This window comes from Chanos chanos, chromosome 6, assembly GCF_902362185.1.
Source record: "Chanos chanos chromosome 6, fChaCha1.1, whole genome shotgun sequence".
NCBI classification, from domain to species: Eukaryota; Metazoa; Chordata; class Actinopteri; order Gonorynchiformes; family Chanidae; genus Chanos; species Chanos chanos.
In genome coordinates this window covers 12,440,541-12,456,427 of record NC_044500.1, presented here as the reverse complement: position 1 = coordinate 12,456,427, position 15,887 = coordinate 12,440,541, and the positions used below count along the sequence as shown (strand labels likewise).

The 15,887-nt window shown below is 41.8% G+C and overlaps 2 protein-coding genes across 3 annotated transcripts in view; both read right to left on the bottom strand.

Annotated features, from left to right (window-relative positions):
• Window positions 1-3,279: 3,279 nt before the first annotated feature.
• mlf1 (myeloid leukemia factor 1) lies at window positions 3,280-11,021 on the bottom strand. The gene is made up of 8 exons (XM_030778577.1): window positions 10,975-11,021; window positions 9,962-9,970; window positions 9,663-9,822; window positions 4,769-4,855; window positions 4,353-4,481; window positions 4,035-4,194; window positions 3,660-3,798; window positions 3,280-3,355 (listed from the first exon to the last, which is right to left on the bottom strand). The coding sequence occupies exons 1-8, from the start codon at window positions 11,019-11,021 to the stop codon at window positions 3,280-3,282; spliced, it is 807 nt and encodes a 268-aa protein (XP_030634437.1).
• Window positions 11,022-13,046: 2,025 nt separating this feature from the next.
• The window catches only part of rsrc1 (arginine/serine-rich coiled-coil 1), a 102,687-nt gene continuing 99,846 nt past the window's right edge, over window positions 13,047-15,887 (bottom strand). For both annotated transcript variants that reach the window (XM_030777636.1, XM_030777637.1), the window contains exon 10: window positions 13,047-13,505. In XM_030777636.1, the coding sequence (XP_030633496.1) occupies window positions 13,413-13,505 (93 nt within the window). In that variant the 3' untranslated portion in view covers window positions 13,047-13,412. The remainder of the gene's footprint in view (window positions 13,506-15,887) is intronic.

Genomic DNA, 15,887 nt, shown 5'->3' with positions numbered 1-15,887 from the left:
GGAGAGGAGGACATTTGCGCTGTTCAATGAGTGGTATTTATGACACGCACTCTACACTGGAAAGATTTTTAGTCTTTTTCAAGTGAAAACACACACACACACACACACACACACACACACACACAGACTTTTAATTAAAGACAGTTAGTAGTACTTTGTAATTGTAAAAAATTGCACTTCTTAATTATCAGTATATTCCTCTGTGATCCTTACTGTGTTCATTGTATACATTTACATTTAGTCATTTTGCAGATCCTTTTATAAAGAGCAGATAGGCCTCAATCAACATTTCTCAGTATGTACAAGCAAATGCCATGGATTTCATGCTTTATTGGGTAGTTTTTTTATAGATACAAGTGCAGTTAATGGTTAAGATGTCAGAAAGGTTTAAAAGTGTTGAGGGAAGTTTTGAGGTGGTTTTTTTTTAATGTGTCCAGTGTGTCAGAGCATCTGATAGAGAGAAGGGACTTGTTCCGCTATTTAGGAACTACGTGTGAGAAGATTGCGACCGTAACCCACACACGGACGGCACTGCTAGGTGTACTGCTGAAGCAGATTTGAGTGGCCGAGTTTGAATGCTGATTGGACACAGACAGGTGCAGTTTGACGGAGTGTTCTGACAGTCAGCAGGTCCATTGAACATGATGTGGGCTGTGACAGGCAGCCAGTGGAGGGAGACAAAGAGAGGAGCAATGGGTACATTTCGGTCAATGAAAAACTGAACGGACCGCTTCATTTAGAATCCTCTGGAGTGGATGGATTGAACACGCAGGGAGACCAGCCAGGACAGCATAACAGAAGCCTTAAAAAGAAATGACCAGTGTCTGAACCAGAAACTGCACTGCACGCTCCGATAATCTTCCTTATGTTGCACACTAATCATTGTAATAGTCATCTATTAGTGTTATGACATATCATAGAGTAACTGAACTCTGCAATCTCATCTTTAAGTTCTCAGTGTGCGGAGAAGTGTCATTGTAGAGAGTTAAGGAGTTTGGTACCAGAAAGTAAAGGTTTCCAAATAAGAGACATGACAACCTGTGCAGACAGGGGAGACAAAGAGATCTCAAGGTACCTCTCAGATATTAGTGACAATATTGTAACAGAGTTCTGTTACTATTATTTCCTGGGCTTGTACAGGGCATGCTGGGAGTGGATTTCTGTTGTGGTTTCTATTGGTAAAAGAGTTCTCTTGTTGAGATTGTGCATTGTTCTGTAATGTTCTGTACTGTTTATGGTGTGTACTTGTTGTCTGTGGTTATCAACTGGGGAATGTCTGAGACATGTTGTGTCACCGTTTTGTAGTTCAGTAGAGCACATGGCTATATAGCAGGGATGTGGTGTAAAGAAAGCAAGTGTTTAATGTTAGATGATGATACAGTGACAGTTAATTGAGTGAAAGCTCTCATTAATAAAAAAGATCTGTTCAGTCAAACTCACCCGAAGTCTGCATTGCTGATCATTGTTATAATATTGTGCTTTCATTTGCACTTTTTTTCCCCAAGGCTTTTCACACTGATAATTGATTACAACATTAGCCAACCAAGGATAAATGCAAGCTTTATATTCCTTATATGGATAAATGGAAGAGAGGTGTTGGCGTATAAAACCACTGTTATATCTGTTTATCGAACCAAGTTTTTAATTCTTCTTTGAATTACAGCTCCCACATTTGTGAATTAACCACATATCCTCCAACAGTCTCGATTCAGTCCTTCTACAACACTCTACCACAAGTCATGCATCAATTTCAGTGAAACGTGTTGATTTTGTTCCATTATAATAATTAACAATAACACAGGCCGTGCTGACTCTTAGATTCGCAAACAGCTTTGCACGATTACAGGCGTCTGATTCCCAGCATAGCAATTCACAGAGTAGCTGCTATAAATATAAATAAGTAAATAAATAAATAAAATGTATTTGGAGCACATGGTTTAGTGAATGACAGGGAGGGTTGTACCAACAGCTGTGGCTGTTCCCTGTGTCTGAGTCATGCAGAAATACCATTGATGTCAGTTCATAACATAAGGAGCGTGTAATCAGATCCCATAAGGTCAAGTCATTGTGAGTGATTCTTTATGTCAAACATCTCATTTGTGGATTTGTACATAGAAAACAAGGAAGCGAAAGAGCTTTTACCATCCATTTAAGCTCGTGACTTATGTAAAAATGTTATTTAAAGTTGGTGGGACCCCATGTGATCCTCAGGTGACTTTTGATTGAAGTGTCTCAATTGAGAGAGTTGAACTAGACTGGAAATATGAAACAGCTGCTGATATGATGATGGACAGATCCAAAACCAAAGCAAGAGAAGGTTAAAGAAGAGCGTACTTTATTGATCGTCATATGAAAATACATATACACTGTATATTTAAGGGAGAGCTCGATTTGGAATTGATGATCTCCTCATGTAACTTAGTGATCTACACATCTCTCAAGTTTGAAAAGTCACCAAGACAACCCTGACAGCCCCCCCACCCCCAAAAGAAAACAACAGTGGCATAGACAGACATCACCACTAAATATCACAAAATCTATATCAAATGTTCACAAACGAAAACACATTCACTGAGAAGTAATAAAATAATAAAATAAAATAAGCCTTAATTTGAGTTCATTTGCTACTTTTCTTTTTCCTTTTTTTTTTTACAAACTCTGAGAGATATGGCCATGGCTCAATAGAGCACACACAAGTAGAATATTAATATATAAGTGCATTATAAACTATAGGCATTTCCACATAGTTCATTTTTATTTTAATAAGGACAGTGTAGAAAAAAAGGTATTTAGAATAAATGACAACAAGTTCAATAATTTCATATAAGCAATGAGCCTATGCACTGTGTAGGGACAAGTTTATTCTTTCTGTTGAGCAGACATGCACCCACCTAAAGCCTACACATTATACAATAATACTGTGTGTGCCAGATATTTCTGTGGATATAAAGAACTTATAAAATGCCTGTTTTTGGTGTCCATGGTGACCACTGTCACGTAAGCCCTCTGTCTGGTCTCCAAAATCTTAAGAGACTTGAGAGATTAAAAAAAACAAAAAAACAAAAAAAAACAACAAATAATATTTATTGAAAAAATAGTAAGAGAAAACCCTTAAACACTGAAAAAAAAAATGTTTGCTTGAACAAATGAGAAAATGTGCTTAATATCAGTAAGCCTCCTGGAACCCAAGTCACACTGAGCTGAAGCACATGTATATCAGAGCACCACAGGATTGCTGCCTAACAAAGTATTTATTCACTTTCATACAGCACTTTTCCACTACTTCTTCACTCGGGAGCCTTCAATCACCAGCTCTTTCACCTGCTTCTTCTTTTCTCCAGCATTTGTTTTCTCTCTGAAGGGGCACACATAGATGCATTTTCAAACAGTTAGCAAATCCGTGTATTTTCTGGTGATACTGTGTTCTAGTAGTGGATTTGATTTTCGAATACGGGAAAACTCATAGTAAAGACAAAACTGTATCAGAAAGTGTTACATGGTGATACTCGAAAATATGTCTTAAGGTACACTTAAGGCACGGAATACTACACACTAAACTCACACTCAGAGGAAGCTGAAAGCTGGGTCTTCCTTTGAATGTGTACCTCAACTCCAAAAATGGCTGTGGTTATGTAATGGTGTGAAATGGTATTGCTGACCTTCTCGTATCCTCTGGTCCAGCGATAGCGGCGCGGTGCACTGTTCGGGGTCTGGGCCCCTCCAGTTGGGACATGGGTGTGGAGGGTTGGAATCTAGACACCTTATGTTGCCACTCTGCATCAAAGGCCTGGGCCTCCGCTAACAGGTCAAAAAGAGTTGAATATCAGAAACAGTTTGGTACAACCATGGTGTATTAAAAAATTATTTGGGATAGCGAAACCACCAAAAACGTGATCCGAATATCATTTTCCATTCTGAAAAATCATGATAGAAATCCTTGGAAAGATGTTTGATATGTAAACTGAAAATGTCAAAAAAAAAAAAAAAAAAAAGAAATGAAATAATATTGACAGTGGTCAAGCAGGCAAACTTACTCTCATCCATGTTCTGGAAGTCTTGGTTAAACTCTCTTTCTCCAGTCTTGCGGTTGTGTTTCTTCTCGATGACATGGCCTCGGTCCTGGATGTGATGACCGATGGACATCTTCTCCACCCCGCTCTCCGAGTCCCTCAGAGATCGCCGAGTCTCCTTGATCTACACTCAAAAAAAAACCCAGTGAACACACTTAGGTCAGCTGGAGAAGAACATTCAGTTTAATTCCATCAGCATAGTCCAACAACTCCGGATAAACTGCCCACAGTCTAGGCTCTTCCATCTAGTCCTCTCTGCCCCATTGTGCAGACTATACTCACCCCTCCAGGGGCACGCCGTGTCTGTGAGGAGGCCTGGAACACTTTCGCTGGCTCATCGCCCATTTTAGAGTAGGTCATGACTGACGATGAACTGAATGAGTGGGTGTTGGAGTCTGCTGACATGTTCTCCTAAAACACATGCACACACACACACACACAAATGCTCCGAGTTATAACTTAGACAAGTGCACCATTCCAAAGCTATGAGACAGTCGTCTTTTTTTCTCAGTTGTTCAAATTTCTATTTTCTCAGAGTTGGTCTAAATTCCTTACACCATGATCAAACCAGTTCAAGCCAAAGCTTAGAGAAGAGTCAACTGTATGACTCCTGCTAAGACAGGAGAAATGGAAATGAGAAGGGGTATCCATAGCATTAAGATGTTATTGCATATGAAGAGTTAGGGAGTGAAACTTACAAAGTTTCTGTGCATATCTTCCATTCTGCTCCTCATACTAAGCATCATGTTGTCCATCATACTGAAGGGGCCCATGAAGCCCATGTCCTGTAGAGACACGAACACGTCATTTAGTCAAGTCATTTAGTGTTAACTTTGTGAGAGTTATTTTACTGAGGGAAACAGTGGACATCCTAGTCCAGTGCCCCAGCCTTCTTATGTCTCTCACCAATGGAGAGGCAAATGAGGGTGCTTCATGAAACTTGACTGTTGTGTTTACGATCTTTTTCCTAAATAACCTTTAAAAGTCTCTTCTCCCTGAAAGGAAAATCAGTCCGTCAAACAAGCTCCATGCCGTTGTCCATGCTTTGGTTTCCTTTCTTGGTGACTTGTCCTTGAAATGACCCTCCCCTGCCACTCTGCACTGGATCATGCAGTCACTCCAGCTCTTGACCAGTCCTTCATCAGACTTACACACTTCTCCTCTGTGTTCACTCATCTCTTACCAGCACTCCCATCTGGGAGCGCTACTCGTTCTATCCTTAGAGCGTCTCATAGTAAACTCCTCTTCAAAGCATGCTCAACCAGCAGGTCTTTGACAGTTTAAAGAGTGGGGGCTTAAAGCACACTGTTCCAGCTCAACAAAGACTCCCGGTGACGTTCATTCATGCTCTGAAGTACTCATAAAACCAGAAAGAGAAGCGTGCATCAGCTCATATACGGGCACTCGCCAACAATGGAATGCCATTAACACCTGCGACGGTCTACAGAGGGGTCGGCATTACCCAGAATTAGGAGGTGAAAACTCAGTTTGTAGAGGAACGTCAAATGGCCAGAATTCTCTAAAGGATTATTCTGAGCTTCCAAATGAGGGTGTAACACAGGGAAACGAACCACAGGAATGCCACACCATGCTCACATGGGCGTGTGCCAGGGCAGCATGTCTGCCACCTGTGCTAGCCGGGGTATTTTACAGGCCAACACCTCCAGATGAGGGCATTACCAGCCTGGCCAGACATATCAGCTACATTTCACTTCACGATAGAGCCGTCATATCGTAATTATGTGTGCCAGTGTAGAAATGCACACAATTCACGACCTTGTAACAAAGAAGGAGGAACACCTGTAAACTGGTTTAGCTGGGAAGTTTATCTGAAGTTTAACAGCTAATCTTATGTAATGCTGTTACAACACCCAAAATGCACAGTACCAAACACAATCTGCAACCTGAACTGAACTTCATGCAAGATCTTAGTGAGGATAAAAGAGCACTATTTGTTAAGGGGACCTTACACGCAATGCATTTAGTGATGTTCAGTTTACCTCACTCAATCATCTCCAAAACAAATGGATATTAAAACATTAGCAGGCCCACTTAATCTAATGACCATTTGTGTAAGAATGGGTATCTATTTTGACCACTCTCTATTGGGTCCAGTCCTAAATATAAATCCAAAAAGGAGACCGCTCCTAACCCGGCACATCAAGGCAACTTCAGTCTGGGGGTCACGACATGCCAGTGGTCAGTGTGGGAGTGTGCAAACATATATGGAGCCATACTGACCGTGTTGTCCATGCTACCAAAGGAGTGGAGGGACTGGCTTATTCCCTAAGAGCAGCACAAAACACAGTCAGTACACCATACACCAGAGGAATGCACTACACAGATCAGAGGCCAAACTGTCCTCTTACGCTATGCACAGTGTCACTAACCTGAATTTGAGCGGCATAGCAAGAGATGACCTCTTTCCAACAGAGTGAGTGTTATACTTAATTTACCGTGCTTTCATAACAGGGGAGACTTCAGCATGTGATCAATCAACCTCCAATTTATTCAGAACGTGCAATTATTGCATATCTGTAGGTAATAAGTACATAAGAAACTCCTCTTAAATAACATATTGTGAAATTGAATCGTATTTACAAGTGAGGGTAGAATGAAGGACAACTACTAAGTTCATTAAATCCCCTTTAGAAGATGTAGTTCAAGTGAAATATCTTTCAAAAACATATTCCAAGAAATTCCCCTACGTTGTTCTTTTCCCTTAGTATGCACCCAACCTGTTCCTGTGTTTGCATTCAAGTTCCAGAAAACCATTTGATTAAACTTCATACTATGGATCAAATCCCAGATTGTCATTTGTTTGTGATATTGGAGGTGTGAATAGAGATCAAAAGAGGGAATTGAATGTTGAATGAACCAGAGCTGAGGACTTGGCCAGTGTTTCTGTGGTGTGTGTATAAATTGCATGTATGTGCAAAAGAACAGAGGGGGCATGTAGGAAGAGAGATCAAAAAGACAAAGAGAGAGGTTTGCGGGGGGCAGGCAAACAATGTTCGTGTGGACAATGACGGCAGAGATGGACAACATCAGGGTGTTGAGAGGGTCACAGTCCCAGCGAAATTGGTAGCTGTCTGCAAGGATTATTCTGGTATTTAATGACAAAGTGGATCCCACTTCTCAGAAACGTCCGTGGCTCTTGCAAGAGGCGGGGTTCCACACAACGCAGTGTCAGCTCTTCTCTAAAGGTCAAGCTGATGTGAAACTATCAACACTCCTCAAAGGCAGCCAGAGGCTAATCACACCCCAGGAGAACACATGGGCACTACTATTTATTATTTATTTTTTTGCCATGAGGGAGTATTTATAAACAGCTTAATGTAGAGTATGGCCGAAGTATGGTCTTGAACGCGCACTATTTTAGGCGAGTCGTGTGAATGTGTTGAGATGGGGGGGGGGATTGCCACCTGGACCTGAGCTCACGACCCATTTTCTGCAGTGTCCCGTCACATAATCAGATCTCACAACCCCGAGAAGGTGACTCGCTGGTCCCAAAGGGAAAAGTGAACTTTAATTTGCGTTAACGAGGGAGAGAGTAATCCCTGTGTAGGTGACGGGTTCTGAGAATCATCAGAGTGTTTTCAAGGCCAGTAATACCACCTTAACGACAACAAAATCAACAACAACAAACAAAGCTCAGGTTACCGAAATTCTGTAGGGAATACTAACCGAGGCTGATTTGGATCTATGACATTAAACACAGGGGATGTACTTAACCCAAGCTTTATTATCAAGAAGTGAGTTTCTACAGAACTATAAAAAGACGCCCGGCTTAAAACAGTCTTATTAAAAAACAAACTGTAGATATTAAGTAATCCAAAGCTTGCGCCACGCAGTCGGGGGGTCGGAACAAGATAGCCCCCCAACAGAGTGCAGGACACATTCATCAGTCAGTGGGGGCACTTGATGCAGGGGGTTGTGTGTCATGTGTGTTTGGTGTAGACAGATCTTCTAAAGCATGCCTGGTTCTTGAGAGTGAAAGAACATTGACTTAATGAGTCACCTGGGTCTGTGTGAGTCAAAAGCATACACACACACTTTACCCCGGGGCCCTAATAATGCCAGTTTTCAGCCCTAAATGGACTGGCAGTATTAAATAATGAAAGTGAGGAGGCACACTTGTATACCCACCACCAAGCAAGGAAACCCTCATAATACCACATCTGTCCAGCTTTATCAACCCTGACCTAAGGGAGAACAGGCTATCTTTTTACAGCCTTTTAGTTAGCCTCTATACAGATAGGCTCAAAGAAGAGGTTGGCATCCAATGAAAGTAATTACCATGGATAAATATACAGGCTACATGTAGGGAATGGGAGTGCGGTAAGGGATTAGCGAGAGACAGGGAGACTAAGTTTAGTATGCTGGGTTTGCTAAAGCAGGCCAGCTGGCCCTCATGACAGTCCTGGGGCTGGAGGGAGTCTTCAGTCATAGAGGGCACAGGGTCCAAGATAACCGACCGTTCACGCCCTCACTCTGCCCTGATCCCTAATTGCAGGGTCAGCTCGGTTGTCTAGGTACTGCCAGATAAGGGCATTGCTAGATATGAGACAAATCCTCTGAAATGTACTGTGTTATGGAAACTGAGTGACCACAAGAGAATTAAACAGGCAAACTAACAGGAGCATATAGTAATTAGTCATATTGATTTGTGTCCCTAAAAAACCTGCTGGTTACTCAAACCATCCAGCCTAACTTTGAATTCAGAAATGGTACTTTTCTGTCGTGATTAGAAAGGGGCAAATCGAAGCAACGCTGTCCTCTTTGGCTTATGCCTCCAGTTGCTTTAACTGTGTCTGGTGACTGTTAAGGTCAGTGAGTCCTCGCTGGTGTCTTTGGTGTGTTTGAGTAAAAAAGCAGTGTGTCAGTGGAACAATGCTGTCCGGAAAGCTAAAAATAACCAGCCTGGACCAAAGATAGGCCCTTGAGAGTTTGGAGCTTGTCATGGGAGCTAGTCCTGTGTGACCCCCCCCCCCCCCCCCCCCCTCCCCACACACACACTAGCACAGAAGAACACACACATTTGACTACCTCCAGGGTCCAATGAGTCCCACACTGCCAGTAGACAGGCTCAGATTACACTAGTATGGCTGTTTTCCATAACGACCTCAGTAAACTGCCATTACTGCTGGTGTTGTTTTATTGACACTATAAGTGAATGTAGGACAATGCTGAAGGTGGAGCCCATGTGTTCGGGACCTTTCACTCATCAGCCTGGATACTAAGAGGGGTATGTGGGTCAAATAGGAAACTGGACCAAGCCGTGCCATTCAATTCAATAACATCGCCCGGGGAATCGCTGGGATATACAATGAAGGGCATGCTACCCCATGCCAAGAGTATGAACCCAAAAGAGGTCATACAAAGTTATGTCAAGCCTCTAACATTGTATATACAGGTGGCATTAGTCTAGGTCTGATAGTGAGAGTATGCATCCCTGGCTATGCGTGGGGTCTTAGAATAACTATAACACTAATAATCTTATTAAGCTCCATAGCCTCACGCCAAAATGCCCTTTGTAGACAATTATCTTATCTTTCAACTAGCTGTAGAGTTCTGTGGGAAGGAACTTACTCTGTGGTCATTTCGGAGGGCCAAACTGTTGGAATGACCGTCAGTCCTACGTCCCCTGTCCCGTCCATCTGTCAGGCTGGGCATGAAGCTGTGTGCAAACGGTTCAGACAAGCTTCGCATCATTTGCCGCATGTGTTCACTGTGTGCCCGGAACGGATCGCTACACAACAGCGAGCGGGGACCAAAACCAAAACAGCCATTAGTTACATGCTGGCAGAATGTTAAGAGTGCTATTAGGTAACTCAGACAAGAATGATAATTGAATTGCGCATTGATAAAGAGATAACTATTAGGCCTACCTTGCTGAGCTATAAGGAACAGAAGAAGAAAAAGAAAAGGGGCAGAGAGGAGAAAGAGAGGATTATGGGCCGGATATTTATAACTTGAGAAACCTATGCTACAAAGATATAAGCAACAGCATGCAAGTAAATCGCTTCTTTATATGCTTTGAGTCCGGAAAATATTTACAGCTCTTAAAATCCGTATTAATACTATGTGATGAATTAATACGGTTTGACGAATTATGACCATGGGAGGCAGTGTGTTTAATTGGGCTGCAGAAATTGTCATTCTGGGAACCAAGTGACATGTGGTTTCAGAAGACGTCACCGCTATATACAGCTATTGAAACTAGTCCTTAAATTACACAGTTGACTAAAATATTTTTCAGTCTTTGACTATGAACTACCGTTAAGGACCAGAATGTAAAAGGAAGTGAATGTTAACTGCCTATAGTAAAATTAGCCTGTCATTTGGGCCGGTCGTTAAGCCGCTGAAAGGGACGCTGAATCACCGCTGACAGGCAATTTCAGATATGGTTTAACCTGCTCAGCTGCACTACCTTAGCAAGTAACTGTACTTAGTTGGCACATACACGTAGAATTTTGCAAATTATGAACACGCAAACTTCTCTGCGTTAACCAAGCCGCAGAATATGCCTAAGCGCTGCAGAGAATTAAACTTGAGGGGGCTTGTCACCAAACACCAATAAAGATGAAATCTCTGTTAAAAACGAAAAGGAAAAGACGCTTAAACTCTCTACAAGCTTCGTAATTTGAAGCTGTACTAAATTTAAAAATGACCAGAATTAACGCAGGTAAGGCTGACCCAGCTGCCCGTGATCAGTAGGTCCGTTTAAAGCGCGCAGCAAGGACACTAGTTGAATTAATTTTGGTTTACGAAACAACTGAATCAAGATTAAGGATTGTGTCGATCAGCATATCTATCGGAATGAGATATTGTTATAACTGCTATCTCAGTTGCAAAGCTAAACTTAAAATTATTAATAAGAATAACTTATTAACAGACTTACGAGAAAAATGGGTCCTCGTCAAAATCTCGAATAAGGCTGTTAAACATTTCCACCGGTTTCCACAGACAGTCACTAAAACAAACTGTGTTTATCTCACAGTGGTTTATCTGGAATAACGTTATGGGATCCCGTTTTCTGATGTGTTGTTCCCTTGATTTCTCTAATGCGTTTAGGTAGCTCACCTCAGATCCTTCTACTTACTATCCAAACTTGAAACATTACAGTGCTGAGCGACAGGTCCACATGACCTTATTTGAGCCATGTGATTGGCTGGCTATTCAGAGTTGACGCACTCGCCGAAATCGCTCAGTGTTAGTGGTAAGGTGTCATGGTAACGTGCGTTGCGAGAAAATTCGATAAAATTCCACATTGTCCTAGTAATTGTGGAGTTTGCAGAAACCAATCCAACAACTCACTTCTAACGGCTATCACCACAACAGTTTCTGAAAAGTTCAACAGACTGTCTTCTCGCAAGGAAGACTCAAATAAATGTTTCATCTAGGAAAAGAAATACAGGTTATGTAAAATATAACATAGTTATATAATACAATAGACGTGTTAAATATCAATTCAGGAAATAAGAAATACAAAATGGAGGTATGTAATACAAATACACAAAACACAATAATACATAATAAAATATAACAACATAATAACAGATAATTAGATTATATTAACAAACAAAGAGACACACATTTGTAATACTACAGAACGTGCAAGATTATGCTTGACTGTGTCATGTATCGTACTCATATAGTATAGCAAAGAATGGACCTGTCAATAAAATGCACAAAGGGGGGAAAAAAAACATACTCGGATGAAGTGAATTGAAAGCACTCATTTTCTCATCACCTCTACTTAAATAAGAATGAAGCAGTGCATGTAAGAACACCCAGTAGGCTTATGTGGAGATATGCTATCCAACACCCTGGCATCTGTCAGCCTGATGTAACACAGTCCATCTGGTATAGGGCTTCTAACAAACTCCCCCTTCACAACATGCATGCATACTCTCGCTCTCTCACTCTCACATACACACACATACATGTCCACACATGCATACATGCACAAAGTAACTCACTGACACTGCCATTTCACTGACATGGTAACACAGTGGCATATTAAAAGATTACCATGCAAGGAAACATGAGAGATTAAATATTAAAAAGCATTTCCTCCCTACATTAAAATAACAGGTTATTCAGGGAAAAAGCCCCCCCCCCCCCGCCTCCAACCCCAACCCCCCCCTGACTGTAGTAAGCAGCAGCCCCCGTCCCGACATACTGCTAATAACTCAGCCATCTGCCGAGACCGTGTGCAGAGGTCAGGGCTGGACACTGAAGCAAGGCCAGCAGAGAGCAGCGGGTCCAGTGCAGCCCATATATAATAACACCTGGACTTAGAGCTTGTTCTCCATGGCCTCGCCTGAAATACCCCCCTCTATGAGTCTCAGCTGATATTAGAGAATTCATTAGAGCATTACTTGCAATCATAACACTGGTAACTGGATATGTACACAACTCTAAGCTTGAGTTCAGATTATAATTGAAGTGTTTCTGCTGCCATTTCTTAATTAATATACAAATTAACTGAATGTTAGTCAAACTGGGTAAAAGGATCCTTCACAGTGAATAGAGAGTAAAATACAGTTACAGCCATATGAATTGAACCTAGAGCTTACTGAGGTGTAACATTTTCAAATTTATTTGAAAGAAAACTGTCAGTGCACAGAGAGACATGTTTTACTTTGTCTCATTGCATTTTGCAAAGTAATGTCATAAACACTGACAAAAATCCACAAAGACCAATGTATTTATTTTAAAACGATTCTAACATTTTATTTAAAAAAGAACAAACGAGCATTCAAAAATCCAAAACACATGTGAGTTACATGTAAGCCAATGTAATTTATCCACACCCTCAGATGAATATCCGTGTTAAACTCAGAGAGAGTGAGAGAGAGAGAGAAACCAGAAAGGCCTCATTACAAAATCAACAGAATCCTCTATCCTTGTGAATTCTAATCCATCAAACTAAATCTAACTCTAACATCTCTAAAGTAAACTCAAGTTGTCCTGGTGCCAGCACTGTTCTAATGGTGCATGAAACTATGTTTTCATTCGATGCCACTGGAATGAATCTGGCAACAACTCATTAAAAACTAACAGTAAAAATATCCCAATATACATGTTAAACTGAAACATGATGCCAATTATTTAAATATTTACAACAGCTTGATTGATATAGTTAACCTGACCAAATTAACCCTGAAAAACAGCGAGACAACAAAGCACTTGGAAGTCTCTGAATTCAACTTAAAATGGCAGCTATGCAAGTTTACACTAATTACTACAACATCACGTAAAGTCAACAGAGTACATTGAGCCTATTGAGATTCTGGACCGAAGTGTTGGTGAGATGTTCGCGTGTGGTCTTCTTCAGGGGACTGGACTTCCCATGAGCCTCTCCTGGCGTAGGGCGATGAGTCGGTTCAGCCACAGTTCCTCTGCTTTCTCTTTATCCACAAACAGCTGCGAGAAGAAAAGCCCATGTTAGATCAAATGACTCTTTCACTTGTTTTCTAGCACCGATTCAGTTAGTGGATAAGTGTAGTTGAAGTATTTGCTGACAATCAGTTGATATAGGTAGAAAAAAAAAAAAGGAGGAAAAAAATGATTCGCGATGGAGGAAGCAGGAATGAAGGAAAGAAAGAAGGAAAGAAAGAAAGAAAGAAAGAAAGAAAGAAAGAAAGAAAGAAAGAAAGAGAGAGGGGAAAGAAATAGTTAATGAGAGGAGCGGTTGAAAGTGCAGGATGAAATAAAGAGGGGGGGGGGTGACTAGACCCTTAGGAATGGGGGGGTGTTGGGGGGGGGGGGGGGGTGAGGTGGTTGAATTAAGTGAGGTGTATGAGGATATGAAGAGTGACTTAGTAGTGAAGATATGTGGAGAATTGACTCCCGAGGATGAATGAATGTGCAGTTTGTAGAACATTCCAGAAGCAGAAGAGTGGTGACAGTTGAAATGGAACACTTCCACCGAAGCCTCGGCACCAGTATGCTTTTTCACACAGGATGTCTCAGGTCTTCTCGCCAGAGATGCACCGAGCTGCCAATTCGATCACGAGGCTCTCACACACACTTGTGAAGCCCAGTCACCCATACCCGACAGTCACACTCACTGGGACCGTCCCATGACCTCTGACCCATAACCATTCATAGGATCCCTGAGTCCAGACTTTAATTAAGGCTATTTATCAAATCTGTCTGAACCGTGCCTTCGAAAGAACCCTCGACTCATCTATTCTGGGTCTAGAATTACATTTCTCCACAGATTGTTTACACAGGGTTCATAATTTATATTTCAAGACGCTCACATATTTTTTAAACATTAATATGCTCATATTAGACGCATATTTGACAAGGTTCTGTAAATGACCAGATATTTTTACACTGCTTTGTTGTGTGAGTCACAAATTACAGTAATAGTAAGTTTTTTTTTTTTTTTGGTGGCGGTCTCTTATTGTATGCTAGCATTGGTTTCTAATAAGCTAAGTTGGCTTAATATAAGCCAATCACTGCTTTGATTCGATTTGGAATGAGAGGCAGTAAAGAGACAGTAAATTGTGTTCCATTATAAACACATCAGACAGAGTAATGTATAATCCGGTATGATCACGGTGTCAGCGTACAGGCGGAATGTGAGTGATTCCCGCATTAGATGAGTTTATGAGTTCTTTAAGTTTGGAAGTTAGAGATTCCACATGAATACCCATCACTCTTCTCTTTCATTGCGACACAAGAGGCAAGAAATCAAATCTAAAAAAGACTGATCACTTCCATCCATTTGGCTCCTTGTGTGTGTTTGTGTGTGTGTGTGTGTGTGTGCGCATATCGTGCGTGCGAGTGTGTGTGTGTCTGTTTGTGTGTGTGCGTGCGTGCGAGACAGAGAGAAAGAGTCATTTCCTCATAGGCGGGTTCGTATAGGGAGAGAAGCGAATTATTTACGTCAAGTTAAGGTCTGGCTGTAGGTTTCATCGAGACGGGGCTCCACTTCGTCGCTGGGTTACATGCCATATTGAATCACATACACATGCCTACACATCTCATGATGGACGGCGGACGCGTGTACCCCGTTGCCGAGTGTGTTATCTACATGTAGAAGATTCGGCGACACGAGACAATGACTTCGCGTCTCCCCCCGCCCCCCCGCCCCCCACGCGCCCCCAACGACACCCTCCTGCCCGTCCCCCATATCCGCCTCGCTTTCCGCCAAGCGCCTAACGAGTTTGAAATTACAGTAGATACAGTTGAGGGGCGGAGGCTAAATAATTGAATCATTATTCCTGATTGGGGCTCTCTCGCCTTGGGCATATTGCTCCCATAGATCAGGCTGTCTGGCTGATCTGCATCAGTCATGGATAACCCAGTTTGCTGAGTGAAAGAGATGAAGCGTTTCATGCAATCTTAGAGGGCGTTCTGGATGGGAATATTACAGGCTCTTGACATAGAAGGCCAAGAATATCAACCATAAAAAAAAAAAAAAAAAAAGAGTACTTTACGCGCCTGAGATTTCTTTACACGGAAACATTAGGATTGTGTTCATGTATGGTGTTTTGGCATTTAACATATGGTGGAAATGAACAAGTGTTTAAGCACACACATGCACGCATGCACACACACACACGCGCGCACACACCCAACATACTCGTACTTCTATCTTTGTGGGGACACATACTGACATAATGCACTCCCTAGCCCCCTTACCCTTATCTCAACCATCACAACTAAATGCCTAACCCCAACCCTTACCCTAACCCTAACCTAAACTAATTCTAACCTGAACCCCAAAACCAAGAAGTGAGGACCAGCCAAAATGTCCTCACTTTCCCAAAATGTCCTCTCTTCCAAGGTCTA

Excerpts from the sequence above, each read along its gene's own strand:
- mlf1 (XM_030778577.1), bottom strand. The coding sequence starts at position 11,021 with ATGTTTAACAGCCTTATTCGAGATTTTGACGAGGACCCATTTTTCTC. Across the intron at positions 4,195-4,352 it reads CACGGCGTGCCCCTGGAGGG|ATCAAGGAGACTCGGCGATC; the intron begins GTGAGTATAGTC and ends TTTTGAGTGTAG. Across the intron at positions 3,799-4,034 it reads CTTCCAGAACATGGATGAGA|CGGAGGCCCAGGCCTTTGAT; the intron begins GTAAGTTTGCCT and ends TTGACCTGTTAG.